The sequence below is a fragment of the Ictidomys tridecemlineatus genome, chromosome 6, assembly GCF_052094955.1.
Source record: "Ictidomys tridecemlineatus isolate mIctTri1 chromosome 6, mIctTri1.hap1, whole genome shotgun sequence".
NCBI lineage: Eukaryota > Metazoa > Chordata > Mammalia > Rodentia > Sciuridae > Ictidomys > Ictidomys tridecemlineatus.
Window position 1 is genome coordinate 164,869,111 of NC_135482.1, and position 16,403 is coordinate 164,885,513.

General features: G+C 40.4%; 1 protein-coding gene across 4 annotated transcripts in view; it reads left to right on the forward strand.

Moving 5' to 3' along the window:
- Wdfy2 (WD repeat and FYVE domain containing 2) overlaps nt 1-16,403 on the forward strand; it is a 252,580-nt gene that overhangs the window by 212,256 nt on the left and 23,921 nt on the right. For all 4 annotated transcript variants that reach the window (XM_078016064.1, XM_078016063.1, XM_078016065.1 and 1 more), the window contains exons 6-7: nt 1,805-1,917; nt 12,551-12,677. In XM_078016064.1, the coding sequence (XP_077872190.1) occupies nt 1,805-1,917; nt 12,551-12,677 (240 nt within the window). The remainder of the gene's footprint in view (nt 1-1,804; nt 1,918-12,550; nt 12,678-16,403) is intronic.

Consider the following 16,403-nt stretch of genomic DNA (forward strand, 5'->3'; position numbering starts at 1 on the left):
TATGCCAGCTTTGTAAGCTGGCTTGCAAAGGATAGAGTCTGCCTGCTGGGTTAATTCTTTTCACGCAGCACCATTTTTATTTCTTCTTGAACTATCCATTCAGAGTCCCATTCAGATTTTGCCTATTTTTCTGTCAGATTTCTGGTCTTTTTTTCTCCTTGATTGCTCTTTTATATTAGGGATTTGGGCCCTTTGTGGCAGAAGTTACAAATGTTTTTTCTAATTTATCTTTTGTCTTTGTTTATATTATTTGTTTGTGTTTCTAAGGTATAGCTACCCCAAAGAAACCCACTCTCTGGAACTTAATATTTTCATTTTCTACCTGGAAGTTCCTAATTGATTTGGAATTTACCTTGGTATGTGATGTGAAATACAGTCCCATTTTTCCCCCAAATACATATGTAGTTTGTGCCAACATCATTTTATTTCAATCCATCTTTTCCTTACTCATTTGAAGAGCTGCCTTTACCAGACATGTACTAGATTTCTATATGTCTGTTTCTGGACTTTCTCTCTGTTCTCTTGTCTCTTCATGTCCCAATACCAACTTTTTAACTAAAGGAACTTTAGTTTAGCAAGCAGTGCCTCTAAAAAGAACAACTACTACACTTGTGGTGGGGATTTTGCACTATTTCAGAGGCCCCAGAGAAATTACAGACTGCAACAAAAGCAGGGGAATTTCATTTGTACAGATTGGATTCATGACAGATTTACCAAATTAATAATTTCAGATCAAGTGTTTCAGCCTTCACCTACAGATCAAAAAAATTAAGGATACACAGCACCCTCACAAACTGCATATTGTTAACAGAATCAAAAGTACAAAAAGGTGTCCACTTTAGGGAAAAATATAATAAAGATGTTTGGATTAGAAAAAGCACATACTCCTCACATTCATAGGAATATCACATCAGTGAATGCAAAACTGAAAGTGGTTAAGTAGGTGATCAAAGTCAAGCCTCTTAAGTGGCCACCAGGACTTTGAGTAGAGGAGGACATGTCTAGTGTGTGCTGGAAGAGCACTAAGGAATTAGCAGTGTGGTGGCATCAAAACTTGTTGAATAGCAAGCAATTAAGTCCTAATGCCACAGCAACCTCAGATTAAAAATGAAGATCTTGCCAGGCCCTGTGACACATGCATGAAATCTCAGCAACCCAAGAGCCGAGGCAGGAGGGTCACAAGTTTAAGGCCAGCCTAGGCAATTTAGCAAGACTTTGTGTCAAAATAAAAAGGGCAAGGGATGTAGCTCAGTGGCAGAGAACCCGTGGGTCCCTGGATTCAACTCCCAGTAACAATAAAAAAAGCAAATCCTTTTTATTTAAAATTGGGTGAGAAAGTGTTATTCTTAAAGTATATTTTAATTACCCTTAAGAGAGAAACTTTATAACATGTTTTAATATCTAGTAAGGGTGACTTCACCTCGTCACACCCACATTATTTTCATCTCAAGAGTATTCCTTGCTTCTCTTGCTTATGTATGTTTCCACAGGACCCATGGAATGAACATAGCTCAACAACATGTTGATATATTTACTGAGATTATATTAAATGTATGTTAATTTATTAATATGCTAAGAAGTGACATCTTTGTCATATTGAGTCTTACTGTCCAGTAACATAATATGTCCTTCATTTGTTAAGTTGACTTTTGTGTCTTTCAGCACTGTCTTCAAGTTCTCCAGTGGGGGATTTGTACATCTCTTGTTAAATTTATGCTTTTTTCCCCCCAACTGTAAATCCCACCCCACCCCACCCCACCCCTGCTTCAATTTTGAGAAACAAACCTTAATGCTTACATGATAGATTTGATGTTGAAACCCGGCACGTGTTTATTGGTGACCACTCAGGCCAAGTAACAATCCTCAAACTGGAGCAAGAAAACTGCACCCTGGTCACAACGTTCAGAGGACACACAGGTAGGATTCAAAGCAAAATCATCGCGAGCTGGCATCACATTATGCTGTCACCTATTCTGTAATACAGTGTTCGGGAAATATGTTTTGAAAATGGCAGAGTACAGCCTGTGCTCGTGAAAGATGCATATGATATGCTTGATTAATTTCAGGATGGTGTAGTAAGAGATAATGTCAAAAGTTTTCTCCATAATCCAAACAAAAGAGGAACCAATCTCTTTTGAAAATGTTGGTAATTTAGTTCTTCATCAGATTGCACTAAAGAAAACCAGTGTGGGCATGTGTTCATGGGACATTCTTTGAGACTGCGTGGCAACTGCTCAAACCACAGAAGGCTGAGAGGACAGATGCCTCAGTCTGGGAGTGAGAAGGTGGTGTGCAGGAAAGATTCCCCCATCCAACACGAGTGAAAGATACACCCATCGTGGGTACCTGGCCTAATAAAAAGTGACAAGTTTCCCTTCCTTTCAGGTTCTTTTCTGTGTATAACCCAAGGGTCCCCTTTGTGTCACTGGTTTGTTCCAGGATTATTTAAGCAAGGTGACCTAAAATAGTCACTCTTAACCTTTGAAAGACTTGAATGATGATGGTGATGATGACTAAAAGTTTTACTCATGTTTTTACCATGTGACATTGGCTTGAGAAAATGTCAACCCTGAGAAATGAGCCACTGTCTATTCTCAAGGTCCTTAATAGGCTTTTCTTTTTTGCAGGCTATCAACCCAAGCTATAGTGTAAAACGGGGATAATACTCAGCGTGGATGTCATATAAGAACAGAAGTAGGGATGGAGGATATCTAATTGGACATCTAATTGCAATCATAAAGGATTTCATAAAAGGAAAAATATAGAATGCTAGGATAAAACAAACCAACCAACAATAAAGGGAAAATTGAATCCAAGGCAAAAGATTCAATAAGAGATCATCTTTTGTCTGTGCCTTTGCATGGAAGAACTCATAGAAATATTCCCTGTGGGTAGGACCCCAGTCTTTCCTCTTTGGATATTTGTGTGTAGTTACTGGGGATCAAACCCAGGGCCCTTGCCTGCTAGGCAAGTGCTTTACCACTGAATCATACCCCCAGCCCTAGAGGTCTCTTTCTAGCCTCTTGTACCCTGGCCAAGCCTGGGCCTGGTAGGGACCCAGAGCTGTCTCACTTAAGAAATCTTCTGCTTCACTGCCTACTTCAGTCTCCTCATTTTTCTATCCCTAATTTATCTACTTCACTGTATTTGTTGATTCCAGTCTTCCATTTCCTCAGTGTCTCAGCCCCTGTATCCCTTCCTTCCTGATGGTGCATCCCTTCAGCCATGTGCTTCCTAGCATTCTCTGTTCTATGATTGAGAGGGTTCTTCGTAGAATTGGAGCCTGTGATTTAAACTAACTGTCCACATTATTGTGCAGTCAACGGCTAGGGCAGTAAATCATGTTTCCATGAGACTTAGACCATCATTAGCATTGCAAGGTCATGATTTCCCAACTAGACTCACAAAGTTGCCTAAGAATTCCTTTACACTTCTGCTGCCAATTCCCTAAAAACCTTCTGCAGATTTTTTTACCCCAGCCATCTTTCCAAAAGCTATCAGATTGTTTGGTTAGTTTTTAGTTCTGGTGATCCTAGCTACACCCCAACTCCAGATAGAAGCTCTTTTAAAAAATGTATTTCTTGCCTATCTGTACCCCCCACTTCCTGACAAATTTTTCCTGTATCTCTCCCTCCTCTGAGATGAGGAGGCTTGCCAGAGCATGCCTTTCTCTTGCCCCAGGCGAATTCTTTTCAGGATCTTCTCACTAAAATGGATTCCCTTTGTCTCCCTTCTGACTAGCTTGTGCTTCTCAATGTATTCACATGCTTAAGTGTATCTTGTTTCCCTGCAAAGAAAACAAACCCGAACCCTGTCAGTCTCATGACCTATTGTAGCAATTTCCATCTTATTCTCTTAACAACAATGGTACTTAAAAAAAAGACTAGTTAAATACATATAACATAAAATTTGCCATTTTAACCATTTTAAATACCCTCCTATTTAGTGGCATTGAGCGTATTCACATTGTTGTGCGACCATCACCAGCATCCATCAGAATAGTTTTCATCTTGTGAAGGTGCAGCTCTGTGCCCTTGCAATACTGAGCCCTTCCCCCAACCCCTGGCAACCATCCTTCTATGAATTACTCCAGGACTCTGGTGTAAGTAGAATCATACAGTACTTGTCCATTTGTGACTGGCTTATTTCACTCAGCATAATGGCATTAAGATTCATCCAGATTTAGCAAACAACAGTGTTTCTTAGAATATAATTTTCCTAACTTCTTCAAAGTCGTCACCTCCCATTTCCCTTCCAGCCCCTGCAATCTGCTTTTTGTCTCTACTTGAGGAGTTCTTCGGAGGTGACCTGAGATCTGCTAGGACATGTTTAAACCTTGTCATACTTGCCCTATCAGCAGCATTGTACGTTATGACCATTGTTCTTGCCATCACTAATATCCTTTCACTTCTGTGAACTATCTTCTCCCAATTTCCTTTCTGTGCTTTATACCTCAGTCTGTTCATTCCCAGAATCCCCAGGTTTGCCCTGGATCCTCTTCTCTTTATACTCTATGCTTTCTCTCCCTTGTTCATATCAGCCACTACTGCAGTCACAGAAATAAAAGGCATAGTCATTGAACCCGTTTCCTCACAGCTCAGTAAGAACATAAGCTAACTGTAATTATGGTGCATGGTGGCCAAGCAGAGGAATCAAGCACCAAGCACTTCCAAGAACACAGAATGGGAAAATTATTTGGAAGGAGGAGGGGGAGGCAGTCAGGGAAGGTGTCCCTAGGAGAGATGTTACCTGACCTGAGATCCTTGGGGATGAATAAATGTTGAGTTTTTGGAAAAGAAGTGAGAAGAGCAATCCAGACAGAAAACCAGCACAGTTCAAGGCACATGGAGATTTGTAAGGGCGTGGGCACTGGTGGTCACCCTCTTGTGGCTGGAACACTGATATGAAGGTGGATTTGGGGAAGAGGTGGTGGAGGGGGAGCCAGAAAGAAAGGGAGAATCACTTCAGATTCTTGAGACTCAAAAAAAATTAACCTGATTAGATTTTAAAACTTGGTTCAGGCATTATTTTAGAGTACCACTGGAAAGCCAGTGAGAACCATCCCGGGAAAGCAAGGAGTGGCTGAAATCAAAGTAAATATAGGAGGTTGCAAAAAGCAGAGGAACACACACACAAACAGACAAACAGAACAACGGGAGCTGGGGAATGCAGCTCAGCGGTGAAGGATTTGCCTAGCAGTAGGGCTCTGGGTTTCATTCCCAGCACCACAAAAAAAAAAAAAAAAAAAAGAGGAGGAGGAGAAAGAAAACTGGTCAGCAGGCTTGGTTTCCCAGATTTGATTTAGGCAGAAGGGGAGTTAGACATGATAATCTGGACTCATTAGGAGTCGGTCATTAACCATGTAGTGGGCTGATAGTAATCCTCTGAGTTTGGTGTCATCTCCAGGTCAAAATGGGTAAGTAAAGCTTCTAACCACTGTCTTGTCAGCCAGATGTGGCTCAGGGGACTCATGTTTTGCAGGCCTGTTTGAATATAAAATGCTTCCTTGGCATCGAGTCTTATCTTTCTCAAGGAGTTGAAAGCATTTTCATTTCATTTTTATCTTGAAATGTCTTCAAGGCAGACAGAACGTAAAAGGTCAGTAACTAACATGAAGGCAGATGGAGCAATGAGGTATTTAACTTGTGGTTGTCATTTGTGGAGAGTAAGATCTGGCCAGCACTAATCTGGCTGCAGTGCAGCTCATTCATTTAAAGGTACAGTGAGGAGGACATTGATAGTCCATGGTGATTCAGAGACACTGTTGAGCTCTTCTATGGTAGGCCCATTCCAGGCTCAGGGTTTCAAAGTGAGCCAAACACAGTTTTGAGAAAGGAGTTTTTGTAAGGAACAAAGACCTTAATATAAACCCCAATTTATAAAAGATTTTATTAGTCCAGATCCAAACTCAGATAAGTCTTTGGTAGATACGTGTTTGGAGTCATGGCCTTTTGCCTTATCAATCTCTTACAGAATAGACAGCCGTAAGAAACATGGATTGATGATGGAATTGGCCTAATAGTCATGCCCAGAGACCAAAACATAACGTTTTTTCATCCATAGGGATTTAGAAAACTAGTTTTAGATTCTTATGCTCCCTCTGCTGTTTTCTTTCTGGAGCTAAATGCCAAGTATCATGGTTTTTATTATTTCTACAGAACTTTGAATTTCTTTGTACCAAAAAGCTATAAACTGACTTAAACAAAGCAAGGGTAAAAATCTTACTTTGCCCTCTAGAAATTAATAACATCAATAAAAGCTCTGTTTTCTTTTATTTCTAAGATTTTTTTATTAGCATGAACATGTTAGAAATAGGACTTCAATGTAAATCTCCCAAAGCATACTAATTACTGAAAAATCAAACATAGACTTTGTTATTAGCTATTAGGAGAATTATTAAAAAGAACAATGTAACTACAATAAAAATAAACAAACCAAGAAAGTTCAATGCAAATATGCAAGTTCACATAATTAAATTGAGAACTTTAGTGTTTGTGTACAAGGGAGACTTGCCTGCAGATCCAGTTTACATCAAGTGCAAGTCAATAGTTGCAGACTGCCATCAAATCAGGCAAGCCCTCAGCTCACTCTTTTGTGACGGGGGCTGCTGTGTATGTAGGTAAATAAAAACAAACATGATCTTTGTCTTTACTCACTTCTAGTCCAGCATGGAATACACATATTAGACCAATAATTCTAGCAATTCCCGACAATTCATCAAGATATTCTGTGAGTAGCAAGTGCTGTCAGCCCCTGAATGCCATTCACTCACTGCCCGCTTGGAAACAAATAACAAGAGGGCATTTCCTTTTGCAGAGTCATAGAGAGGCTTCCCAACCCTTCCTTAGCTCAACATACACTGAAATGTCACAACCAAGAGATCAGATATTTTAATCAAGAGGCTCTGTGGTATGAGCACTAACTCAGGCTCTTCTGTAGTCTTGAAGTTGTGGTGTAGTGCTCTTGTTGAGTTACCACGTCACTCCCTGGTAAAGGCAGACCCAGCAGTCACCAACCCTAATTTTGCAAACTTTCCACACAGGCCTTTCATTTTTACAAGGGATGCTATAAAATCTTAAAATTTTAGTTCACTAAGCATTTTGGTCACATTACATTTCTGAAAATATTTATATGCTTTGATTCAGTTCCACATTTGAGATTCTCTTCTAACTAATCAAAAGTTCATTATTTGATTAATCAAAAAGAACTAGGCATGGTGGAGTGCCTATAGGCCCAACTAGTTGGGAGGCTCAGGAAGAAGGATCACTTAAAGCCCAGGAATTTGAGGCCAACCTGAACAACATAGCAAGACCTCATCTCTCTTATTTAAAAATAATATACTCTCTAGTCATTAAAGGATAACTAGTAACCTTTATTTTAAAGACCAATTTAATTAAAAGTCTTGTAGGTCATATCATAGAGGTCAAAAGCAAGCCAAAGCATAAAAAGAAACACTGAAGGAGAGTTAGAAAGATGAATTAATTTGGAACAAAATAGAATTAAATGGAAGAAATTATTTTTGTCATTTAAAATATCGTGAACACTGGAAAACCACAACCACGGTAGCCCTTGGCCCTGCCCTTGTTGCTGGCTGGGGCATGAAGTCCACGGGACCTAGCTCCTTGCAACATGAGTTCCCTGCAAGTGATTGGCTTTCCCCAACTGCCCATGTGTTGAGGAGAAAGAACAACTATGTATCAGGAAGCCCCATCTGCAGAGAGATACAGAGAAAGTTCCACAGAAGGATGAGGCTGTTTCCATCAGCTGCTGTCCCTCCTGCTTTTCTCTGTGCCTCCAGGACTCACTGCACAGCCTTGCCATCAGCCTCACCCCCAAGGCTCTCATTTATTATTCCCCCATTCCTCTCTGCCATCCAGTAGAGTGGGCCAGAAGAGTAAGCATTTATTGTTCACTTCTTGTATACCAGGCACCATAAGCTGTGCTCACATACAAAGATACAGAACCCAGAGTCTACCGAGTCGACCTTGCGCACAGATTTATAATCCAACAAGTTGAGTGTAGTGGGGTCAGTGTAATGACAGAGACATGCACAGAGGCTGGAGCCTCACCTGAATTGAGGGTGTTGAGGAAGGTTTCCTGGAGGAGAGGGCATCTGAACTTGAAGAGGGAGAAAAGATTACTTAGGTGATAAAGGATAGGACAGGCAGAGAGAGTAGCCTCATGTCCTAGAGAGAATGGCTCCGCCATGCAAATTGTGTGCTCTTCTTGTTCTCTAAAATAATTCTATTGTCTTCTCTTGTACATTTGTGATGGTAGAGGGTCCATGTCTTCAGATAGCCGATGCAGACGGTGTTTGGTGCATGCTTGTTGATCTGATTTGAAATGGATGCTGTGGTTTACAGTTTGTAAGCCAGCTTTCAGCAGGCCTTATTGTTAGGACATGCACTTAGAACTGGCCTGGGACCACAGAGTTATTTGCTTCCCTTCTCTCTCTTATCCTTTTTTTATGAGTTCTTTGAGAATCTGATGAATATACCCTGCTATGTGTTAACTACGTTATCAATTTTTCTCTTCCTAACAGCCTGTGTTACTAAGAATTCCCCTTCCCAGAGCTCCCTTTCAGTGGGGTGTAATGGGTAAAATTAGACATTGGTCCAATTTCTAAAACTTCAGTTGATCTCATGATGGCTGGGATAGCATGAAGACAAGCTTGTCACTAAGACTAACTCAACAAAGCACACCATCATGGGGATTGTATAGGTGAGGTCTTCTGCCCTGTAACCGTAGCTGACATTTATTGAGTGCTTCCCATCACTGGGCACCAAGTTAAGGACTTATTTTAGCAACCCATTTAGTCACAAAACTGAGTTAGGTACTGTTATCATCCCTGTTTTACAGATGGGATTTCTAGGGCACAGTGACATTAAAAACTTGCCCAAGGCCACATACCTTCTAAAGATACAGCTGGGATTCAAACTTAGAATATGGTCCCAGAGCCTGTGCACTTATAATACCATAGCTAAACTTTCACCATAACCATCTTCATTTCATAGTAACCAGCAAAGAAAGCCAGAGAGCCTGTGTCCTGATGCAGCATTTGTAGATGTGTAGGTGGATTGATTGGCAGGAGTGCAGGGTAGAAGTATGTATCTCCTGGCACACTGTAAACCTTATTGAGGTATTTCCATATTGATTCTGATTTGGTGAAGAACACCTCCAATGAAGTCTTTAAATGAGTTAATTAAGCCTTTCTAGACATTGTTCCTACCAGTGCTCGCCTTTATTTAACTCTAACCAGGCGTGGTGGCATTAGCCTGTAATCGCAGCAGCTCAGGAAGCTGAGGCAGGAGGATTGAGAATTCAAAGCCAGACTCAGTAATTTAGTAACTCAGGGCCTCTCTCTAAATAAAATATCAAAAAAGGCTGGGAATGTGGCTCAGGTTCAAGGCCTCTGAGTTCAATCCCTGGTACCAAAAAAAACTCCAAAATAAACAAACAAAAAACAAAAACTTAAGGTGGTGCTTTTAAAAAAACAGGGCTAGGGCTGGGGTTGTAGCTCAGTGGTAGAGCATTGCCTAGCAAATGTGAGGCACTGGGTTCGATACTTAGCACTGCATAAAAATATAAATAAATAAATAAAACAGGGCTACCCATTTTACATGTCTTATAGGGGAAATCGTGTATTTCTCACCTTTCTCTTATCTGTCCCCCTAGTTATAGTGGCGCCACTGGTTGAGCAAGACTATCTCAGAGATCCTCCTTGAGAACCTCTCACCTAAAGATAGAACAGACAAAGGCATCATGTCAACAAAGCTGGTCAGCCAGGAAACATCTGTCATATGCATGTTTCATCTGTTGAGAACAAGGCCAAGAGCGTTTCTTCACATGCTTCCTCCTTCAGTCAGTCATTTGAGCATCTGTGCAGGCTTATTGAATACCTGTGTGAGCCAAGCAGAGTTCTAGGAACTGAGTGTTCTCTGGTGAACAAGCCACAGCTTATATTGTTAAGCTCTGATATTGTGGCCTAATTAAGTCTGATGTTTAAGATTAAATAGTCTATAATAGGTATTTCTTAAAAGACAATCAACCAACCAATTTGAGGGAAAATAAAAACAATAAGGAGAAGAGTGGTGAGGTGAAGGAGGGTGTCTCTAGAGAGCAGGCATTTAGGCAAGGACTTGCGTGAAGTGAAAGAAAAGTTGTTGTTTTTTTCATTCATCTGCTTCTTTATTCATTCAATAGTCAGTGCCAGAGCCTGTCTGCACCAGTACTGTGCTGACTACCATTATTGGGTGGATGATGGTGGAAGAGGGTGTGGGCTGGGAGCTATAGGGGGTGGTTAACCACATATGCCCGAGGGGCAGTGATGTTATTCTTCCAGGATCAGGAGTGTTTGCAAGCAGAATGGTGTGCAGGTATAGGAGGAAGCTAGTAAGCATAATTCAGAATAGTGGGGTTTTTCCTTTTGGTCTTTTTAAAAAAAAAAATCTGAGACAATTATGAGAGAAACTTCCTAACATGCACTTAAAGTAGAACAACTTGATAATCTAAACTTTTAAAATATCAGTAAGAAACTATTTTGCATCCTCAGAATATATTATTTTTCAATAACATTAAAACAATAATTATTTCTGACATTCATAAGTATTTATAGGCCCTGTGAGCATTTTATATGGAAAAACTTATTACTGCTCTCAGTACACAAGGAGTTTTATAAGGGGACTACCAAAGAAGAAAATATGTCATAGAATTTTGTAGCTGCACCACCAGAATAATTCTCATAACTAACATCCGTATAGCATACTACAATTTACAGAGTGGGCCTGTGTAATTTATCTGATTATTGCCACAGTCCTACAAAGTGGGTAATAGGATATTATCATTAGTAGGAGTAGTTGAGGTGGTCTTATTACCATTATCCCCATTTTACAGTTGAGGATATTGACACTAAATAATATAAGTGATTTTCAAGGAATTTATAAATTCAAATCCCAAAAAGAAAAGGTAATTTTAAGATTTGATATTGTGGCCTTATTATATCTGATGTTCAAGATTAAATAGCTATAATAGGTATTTCTCAAAAGAAGATATACAATCAATATCACTGATCATCAGGGAAATGCAGACCACAATGAGATGTCACCTCACTCCAGTTAGAATGGCTGTTACCCAAAAGACAAAAATAACAAATGTCCCCAAGGATGTGGAGAAAAGGGGACCTTTGCACACTGTTGGTAGGAGTATAAATTAGCACAGCCATTTTGGAAAACAGGATAAAGGTACCTTAAAAAATTAAAAGTAGAACCACCATCATGGTCTAGCAGTTTAGTTACTGGTATGTATTCAAAGGAAATTAAGACAGTAAGTTGAAGAGATACCTGCATTCCCATGTTTATTACAACACTGTTCACAGAAATGGAAGCCATCTAAGCTAAGAAATGGAAACCATCTAAGTATTCATCATATAGAAAATGTGGTACATATACACAATGGAATACTCTTCTCCCAAAAAAAGAGATGAAATTTGTCCACAACGTGGATGACCCAAAGGACATTAAGTTAAGTGAAATAAGCAAAACACTGAAAGAAGTACCACAATTTCACTCATGTGGAATCTAAAAAAGTTGATCTCATAGAAGTAGTGAATAAAACAGCAGCCACATACCAGTGTGGTGGTCCATGCCTGTAATCCCAGTGACTCAGGTAGCTAAGGCAGGAAAATCCCAAGTTCCAGGCCAGTTGGTAAGATCCTGATTCAAATTTTTTTAAAAGGACTGGTGATGTAGTCAGAGGTTGAATGCTTCTGGATTCAATCTTCAGTACCTCATCCACAAGAAAAAGAACAATGGCCAGCAGAGACTGGGGTGGGTAGGAGGAAAGAGTGGGAGAGGTTGGTCAAAGGGTACAGAGTTGCAAGTAGAAAGGAAGAATCAGTTCTGTTGTTCTGTTGCACTGTAGGGGAAATGTGGTTAACAGCATAGTAGCGTTTATCTCAATACAGCTAGAACAGAGGATTTTGAACGTTCCCACCACAAAGAAATGATAAATGTTTGGGGAGATGAGTATGCTAACAACCCTGATTTGATCATTACACCATGTATACTTGTATCGAAGCATCACATTGCACCCCATAAATATGTAGAGTTTTGTATGTTAACAAAAAAGAATTAAAAAATCTAATTGAGCATTTTTAAACTCCATTTACTTCTCATCTGTTATTGTCAGGGTAGGAGGCAGGCAGCAGTTAAGAAAATATGGTTAATATTTCCAAATAGTGCAACATTTTCCATTCTTCTCAGAATTATGTCTAGTTTTTGAAGGTCAATTAATTGTTTTTTTTTCATTTCCCTTTGGTCTTTATAGTAATTGATTTTATGGTACATTAAGTTTTGAAGTGGGGGGGCTGGAAGAGTAGAATTTGTACTCGTGGAGCCAATTTTTCTCTTTTGGGATCTACTCATTTGTTTTTTGAACAGACATTTATTAGATGCTGGGAACTGCACTTCGTCCTAACTCTTTTGCCTTCCCATTTTGTTGATGAGTAACATTATTATGTTGTGAGTAATACCATCTGTGTGTGTCCTCCCAGGTGGGGTGACCGCTCTCTGTTGGGACCCAGTCCAGCGGGTGTTATTCTCCGGCAGTTCAGATCACTCTGTCATCATGTGGGACATCGGCGGGAGAAAAGGAACAGCCATTGAGCTCCAAGGACACAAGTAAGTCTGCTTTTTAAAAAATCTCTGGAAAAATATTCCTGGCTGAAAGGTGGGACAGAGGAGTGCGGTCCAGTCTCAGTGGGGGACCTTCGAGTAACAAGGAACACGTCAAGAACATAGTAACGGGGCTGTGGCTGTGGCTGTGGCTCAGTGGTAGTGCACTTGCCTGGCATGTGTGAGGCACTGGGTTCAGGTCTCAGCATCATGTCTAAATTAATAAAATAAAGGTCTATCAACAACTAAAAAAATATTTAAAAAGAACATAGTAATGGCCACCTTGATTTATGTCTGTTCTAAAGTGTCTTTATTATTTATACCCTGTTTTATGTCACAGGATTTGAGAGTGCTTATGAAACCATAAAATGAAATAATGGCAACAAATAAATAAAAGGTAAAAATTAGAACCAGGGAGAATACAAAAATACAAATTTGAATGAGAGGGGGGGAAAGAGCTTAAAAATACAAGCCAGGAAGCCATACAAAATTTCCATAATTGAGTTCAAATGTGGCTTGAAGCTCCCTGGCAGGTTGAGGAAGAGATAATATCCTTACACAGTACATTTTGTACTTCACCGAGTATTTATTGAGTGCTTGCCTTGATTCCTATCAGACCTTCTTCCTTGAGGGTTGGGCTTTCACAGGCTGTGGAGAGAGCAGAGAAGCCTTGTTTCCTTGGAGCTGATCTCACACTTGGCTTTGTACGAAGGATCATTGAGGAATTTGTTAAAAAAGTAGATTCCAAGCTAAGATTCTGGTTGCTGGTCTGGAGCTGTGGGAACCTGTTTTGTGACAAGCCACCTAGGCAACTCTATGCTGTGACCCTCAGACCATGTTCAGAGCTGCCCACCATCTGCTGCTACTATCCTGGGGGTAAAGCCCAATCTTTTTTGCAGAAAAGATAGATCCGTGTACAACTACAGAGCTACTGTGAATTGTGTTTTACTTGTGAAGTTTTCAAAATGATAATAAAAGTGACCCTAAGCAATTGTTAATAATAAACATCAGTAATGTTCCTATGAGCTAACTGGTTTTAGGAAGCATTAGCCTTTCCTGTATATCTGCCTAGAAACACTAGTTTCCAAATATTCTCCAAAGTGTTAAAGGTATGATTTGGGACTATTGGGTAATAACCAACTAAGTTTTGGAGGACCCATGCACACTTATGTCAGGTTTAGAGCTTAGCTCTTTTTTCCTCTTTCGAGAACACAACAGCAATGTGAGTCTCTCCTGGTGTGTGGGGCTACATAGGCCTCATCAACTCATCAGAGCAATTGTTCCCTTATATTTATCTCCCTAACAAGGGGACAGACATCCAGGTCATATAGAAGGAATTTACATCATCCATGTAAAATAGAAGCTCTGTAGTTGTACACGGATCTATCTTTTCTGCAAAACATACTTCCATTTAATAACATTCAGTTATTATCTAAATTGCCAGATAATTCCTGCCAAGTCAGCTTCTCTCAGAGAAATAAAATGCAAGTTTTGAATGAAGATCAGTAATATTTGTTGGACTCATTCATTTTAGCTCCTAACTAGTTTTTTTCTTTTTACTCCATAAAGAGCAAGTGTACAGTCTTGCACAATTTCAGCCCTAAGAAATTAAACCTTGCATTGCTCAACATCAGCACTGCTATATGCAGAAAGCCCTTGACCTGCACTAAACTGTGGCTGTGGGAAGCTTAACGGTTCGTTTAGAAAGGAGATATAGGGTTTAGATACAGTTTCTCAGTCCTAGAAAAATAAAACCTAGCTGGAGATAGGCCCTCCAGCTTCTAAGGTGTACAGACTTCTCATTTGAGAAAATAGAATCTATTTGGAGTTCATTTTGATAGGATTGTACCCTTAGACCTTAGATTGGTGGGCAGGCAAGCCTACTCTTGGGATGGGGAGCCACCATACAGAACTAGCATTAGTGTCATTATTATTATTCTGGTACCAACCCAAGGATTGAACCCAGGGTCAATTGTTCAACTACTGAGCCACCTCCCCAGCAACCCCCCCACACACACACACTTTTTTGAGACAGGTACCATTACATTGCTGAGGCTGGTCTCAAACTTGCAATCCTCCTGCCTCTGCCTCCTAAGTCACTGGAATTACAGGGATACACCACCACGCCAGAACTGACTTTAAACAGGAAAAATGGCAGCAGGCCTTTGACTGGGGCCTTATTTAATTGAAGCCTAGCAGTAAATACAGTGAGATCTCTGAGGCTCTTTGTCTGCAAATCTTAGCCTTCAAGTGTCAGGGAGCTGGAGAAATGAACTTCCTCTGATCACTCAATGTCACTCTGGGTCTGACTGCCAGGTGGGGATGGGGGCTACTTGGGCTGCTAGAAATAATAGTTGAGATTCACAAAAGACTGAAGGAACAGTCAAAAGAGCACCAGGCAAGTAGTCCTGGCCCTTTCTCAGCAGCCATTCCTTCCCTTGAAAATGGGCCACTGGAGTGGCTTTCAGTGATTCTTATATTTGAATAGCACCTATGTTTTGTCAAAGATCTCTCAAAACCTGAAAACCCCTCAGTTTCATCTTATAATTATCCAAAAAGAGAGGCCAGGTGCTATTTTTAAGATAGCACACCAAGCCTTACTTCTCTCAGATCCAGAGCTGCCCTGCTTCTGTGGCTCCAGCACCATGGGGCACCAGGGCTGCGACAGTAAACGTTGGCCAACAAGTGGTCTCTGCTGAGCCTGCGGATGTTTTCTGTTTCTTTTCTGCTTGGGGCCCAAGGCTGCCCCTTCCTCTCTTCCAGTCTTAATTTTCTTTCCTTTCCCCAGGGGCATTCATGGTCAGAGTTCTAGATCAGGGACATACTGGTGGGAAATGGGGAGAGCAGGGGATCAGCCTTCCCTTGGCATGGAATTGGCCACTATTGTATTGAGGGGCAGCTCCACTGGTCTCCTGTTCCTGTGCTGCAGCAACAGATCCATGGTTAAACTAGTCATGTGCTACATAGGGACGTCTCCTACACCATGGTAGTCCTGTGGGATTATAATGGAGATGAAAAATTCCTTTGGCCTAGTACTTTTCTGTTTCTTTTGTACATTTAGATATGCTTGGATACACAAATACTGTTGTTAGAAGTCCCTGCAGTGTTCATTATAATAACAGGTGGTGGCACAGGTTTGTCACCTAAGAGTGGAAGGCTCCACCATATACCCTAGGTGTGTAGCAGGCAACACCATCTAGGTTAGTGTACGTGTTCTCCGTGATCCTCATGTGTTAACAAAATCACTTGCGATTCTCAGAACATGACTGTTGTTAAGTAAGGACTCTGATTTGATTTGATTTGCTGTTTAAAATCCCATCAAAGCAGAAACTTTTAGCATTAAATACATTGATTGATGACAGTGAAAATGTTTATAAGTCTGAGGGGAGAAAGCTAAGAAAGTATACTTTTACACAGTATTATCTGCATCTGAAGAGTTTTGGCATTTTATTCCCTGTGCAACTGGAATGTGGTTGTATGTTATGCTGGTGGTGTGAGAGGAAAAGCAAAAAAAAAAGGCTTTAGTTCCAGGGGCTGGTTACATTTTTCTGCCATCAGCCACCAGTTGCATGGATATTAGAAAAGCATAACCCAAACTCTACTGTGCTGTGCATTATCTAATAATGGTACTTGTCTTTTTTAAGATCATTTTTTATTCCTATATACAACCAGTCATTTCATGACCAACTTTGTGACTGTGATTTTTCTAATTGTATAGTTTGGGGCCTAAGA